The sequence below is a fragment of the Uloborus diversus genome, unplaced genomic scaffold, assembly GCF_026930045.1.
Source record: "Uloborus diversus isolate 005 unplaced genomic scaffold, Udiv.v.3.1 scaffold_18, whole genome shotgun sequence".
NCBI classification, from domain to species: domain Eukaryota; kingdom Metazoa; phylum Arthropoda; class Arachnida; order Araneae; family Uloboridae; genus Uloborus; species Uloborus diversus.
This window is the reverse complement of record NW_026558329.1, coordinates 746,096-749,936: the sequence shown is the minus strand read 5'-3', so window position 1 is coordinate 749,936 and position 3,841 is coordinate 746,096. Positions and strand designations below refer to the sequence as shown.

At 33.4% G+C, this 3,841-nt stretch overlaps 1 protein-coding gene across 1 annotated transcript in view; it reads left to right on the top strand.

Moving 5' to 3' along the window:
• Positions 1–3,583, top strand: part of LOC129233133 (ethanolamine kinase 1-like) — a 39,708-nt gene extending 36,125 nt beyond the window's left edge. Inside the window, exons 8-9 of the mRNA XM_054867195.1 lie at positions 1,274–1,347; positions 3,490–3,583. Coding sequence (XP_054723170.1) covers positions 1,274–1,347; positions 3,490–3,583 — 168 coding nt within the window. The remainder of the gene's footprint in view (positions 1–1,273; positions 1,348–3,489) is intronic.
• Positions 3,584–3,841: the final 258 nt, after the last annotated feature.

Below are 3,841 nucleotides of genomic sequence, written 5' to 3'. Positions count from 1 at the left end.
TGATCAAATTTTTGATTAAATTTTAATTATTTAAAGAATAAATTTTGAAATTTGAATAATTTTGAGTTTATTCAGTATACATGAATCATTTTAGCATTTTATCTTAAATGTTTATAGTTCATGTTTATAACGAAATGATTCTGAATTAATATCTACTGCATGTATCATTTCATGTACCTCCGAATAAGGGACAAGTTGTCCGGCCCCCTTAGTGTCCCTTATTGAGAGGTTCTACTGTATATACTGTAAAACCTGTAAAGTTGACCACCTTTGTAAGCTGACCACCTGTCTATGTTGACCGCTTTTTATGTTTTATTGGAACGGTTTAATCTGGAATGCCATTCTTACTCTCAGTACGTAAGTACTGGGCCCAACAGTTGTGGTAACTTCACCTTTGCTATCACAATTAAAGATTTTTTTTTCGAGCCAAACGTCCGAAGTTTTCGATCTGACGTGTTCACTTTTTGACGTCATTCTATTCATAACTAGTTGCACCTGCACGACTTTGCCCGTAGTAGAAAATTAAAATGTCTTTTGGTTCGCCTGTATATTTACAAATAATGGATGAGATAAATTTCTCGCCAATTGGCTTGCCCATGTTACGGTTCCACGTTATGATAACTTGGTAATTTGCTCGTTCATCTTATGATAATTTTGTTCTAAAAATTGGAATAGAAAAAGGACAAATCGAATTTTTGAATTGAGGTGCACGCCCCCATTCTACAAACTAAGTTTGTGCCAAATTTCATGAAAATCGGCCGAACGGTCTAGGCGCTGTGCATGTATCGAATATCCAGATATCCAGATGGAGAGACTTTCAGCTTTATTATTAGTAAAGAAGATTACGTTGCAAAAAGAAAAAAAAAAAAAGATTCATAAGCATAATGGCAACAACATAAATTATTCTAAGTTCAATCCATTTACAGCTGATTTAGGATTTAAAAAAAAAAAAAAAAAAAAAAAAAAAAAAAAAAACGCGACTTGAAAATGAGTTAACTGCTAATGCTAAATGAACTCCATTAAAATCGATAAAAATGAGATATTAGATATAAATAACCAAATAAACCTTAATTTTAAGTCTACATAGTGTAGTAATAATATATGAAAATAAAGAGTGGTTTTAGGATGCATTTACTATTTCGAAGACTTTAGCTTGTGCTGATTGAAAATATCGGATGGATATCAAAATATCGGACATTTTCGAAAATATCATGATATTTTGAAACCCTGGTATTAACTAATGAGTGACCATTTTGTTGTGTTTCTCTTCCAGGCTGCCCATCTGTTCTGGGGTGTCTGGGCTCTGATCCAGTCAGCACATTCCACGCTAGACTTTGATTTCCTCGGGTGAGTTTCTCTTCCTCTCATGGATTCGTTTTGATAATTAGTGAGTTGATTAATAAGCTAGATCTGCCTTTAGTGGAGAAGTTCATTTACTAACTAATCGAGTTTTTTTTTTTTTTCATTCACTTACTACTATTCTTATTCATTCAATATTTTATTCACTTATTTATAAATTCTCATATATTAATCAATTAATTAATTTATTTACTGTTTTATTTATTTATCATTATTATATGTTTATTTACCAATTCATTTGATCAAAATTATCTTTTGTAATCAAATAGTTTCATGAGAAAATGATTTGATTTTTCACTTTCCCCTATGTATTTTTAAAGTGAAAATTTTCCACTTTTCACTTTAAAAAATCCAAGTTTTTAAAAGTATTTTTTTTTTTAGATTTTTTTGATTGAAAATTACGCTTTGGAGAATTTTTTCAAAAATTCGATTTTTGAACATTTTTTGGAGTCACCGTTTTGGCATGAATTCAGAAAAATCTCTCTAATTTCTTTATTTTTCAACCAATTAAGTTGAATTTGGTATCAATTTTAAGCTAATACTTTTCTCTTTCAGTGTGAACGACGAAAAATATTCTGTGAATAGTTGGGTGTTGCCACTTTTTATGTAAAGTCAGTTTTTTATGTTTTTTCAATTGGGAGATTAAATGTCATATCTCCAGAGCACCAACTATGATCTGCATCCAATTCTTTTGTAGCAGGTTTAAATCATTCCCTTTGCTATGCAGCAAACATTAGAACGGTGTTTTTTGTTTGGAAACAAATTTTCCGATAATTTCTCGGAGAGATTCGCTCATTTAGTGCACTAGTGCAGCAAGAAATATCTTCTGTGGGGTGTTTTCTAATCTAAAATATCTTCTAGAGGGGGTTTTTTAATAAAAAATACCTTCTGGAGAGGGGTTTTTAATCACAAATACCTACTGGAGGGGGGTTTTTTGATCAAAATTTCTTACTGGAGGAGTTGTTGTTTCGATCAAAAATACCTTCTGGAGGAGTTTTTTTGATCAAAAATACGTCCTGGAGTAGGTTTTTTGATCAAAAATACCTTCTGGAAAGGTTTTGTTGATAAAAAATACCTTCTGGAGAGGTGTTTTTTTTGATCAAAAAAACCTTTTGAAGGGTTTTTTTGATAAAAAAATAACTATTAAAGGGGGTTTTTGATCAAAAATACCTATTGGAGGGAGGGGGGGGGGTTTCTAATCACAAATACCTACTGGAAGGGGTTTTTTTTGATCAAAAATTCTTACTGGAGGAGTTTTTTTGATGAAAAATACCTCCTGCAGTAGGTTTTTGATCAAAAATACCTTCTGGTGGAGTTTTTTTTAAATCAAAAATGCCTCCTGGAGTAAGTTTTTTGATCAAAAATGCTTCCTGGAGTAGGTTTTTTGATCAAAAATACCTTCTGGAAAGGTTTTGTTGATAAAAAAACCATCTGGAGATGGTTTTCTGATCAAAAATACCTTCTGGAGAGGTGTTTTTTTTGATCAAAAAAACCTTTTGAAGGGTTTTTTTTTTGATAAAAAAATAACTATTAAAGGGGGTTTTTGATCAAAAATACCTATTGGAGGGAGGGGGGGGTTTCTAATCACAAATACCTACTGGAAGGGGTTTTTTTTTTTGATCAAAAATTCTTACTGGAGGAGTTTTTTTGATGAAAAATACCTCCTGCAGTAGGTTTTTGATCAAAAATACCTTCTGGTGGAGTTTTTTTTAAATCAAAAATGCCTCCTGGAGTAAGTTTTTTGATCAAAAATACCTTCTGAAGAAGTTTTGTTGATCAAAAATACCATCTGGAGATAGTTTTCTGATTGAAAATACCTTCTGGAGAGGATTTTTTGATCAAAAAACCTTCTGGAGGGGTTTTTTTTTTGATAAAAAATACCTACTAAAGGGGGTTTTGTTAAAAAAAAAACCTATTGGAGGGAATTTTGATAAAAAATACCTATTGGAGGGGGGGTTTTAGATCAAAAATACCTTCTGGACAGGATTTTTTTTTTTTAAATCAAAACAGCGCTTTCATATGCATAAACTATAAAATTTGCATTCATATTAAAACCAATGCTTCTGGGGGATGTTTTCACCCCCCCCCCTTCGCTGCCCCACTGATCCAGTGTACTTTGTTCCGTTACAGGTATGCCAAGGAGAGGCTGGACGAATACTTCGCTCGTAAAGACGAATTCCTGTCTCTCGAACTGGATCCAGAAAGTGGCGAGAACCATCGGTGAACCAAGGAAAATGGCGCAGACTCAACTTGGTGCTGAATTATGGGATATGTATCTTCGAGACTCTCCGTTTCCTTTAGTTCCTGTTACGCGATGACTCTGGGGCTAGTCACTTTAGGCTGATTGCTAGTCATGCTTTTCGGGATCCATTGTTTCGGGAGTTTGGGTTCCGAAAAGGTTTCGGATCTTCGATGTACGAAATGTTCCGGGCTCCCCCTTAGAATCTCACGGCTGTTCACTCGTGATCCAGAAGCTGTTTTC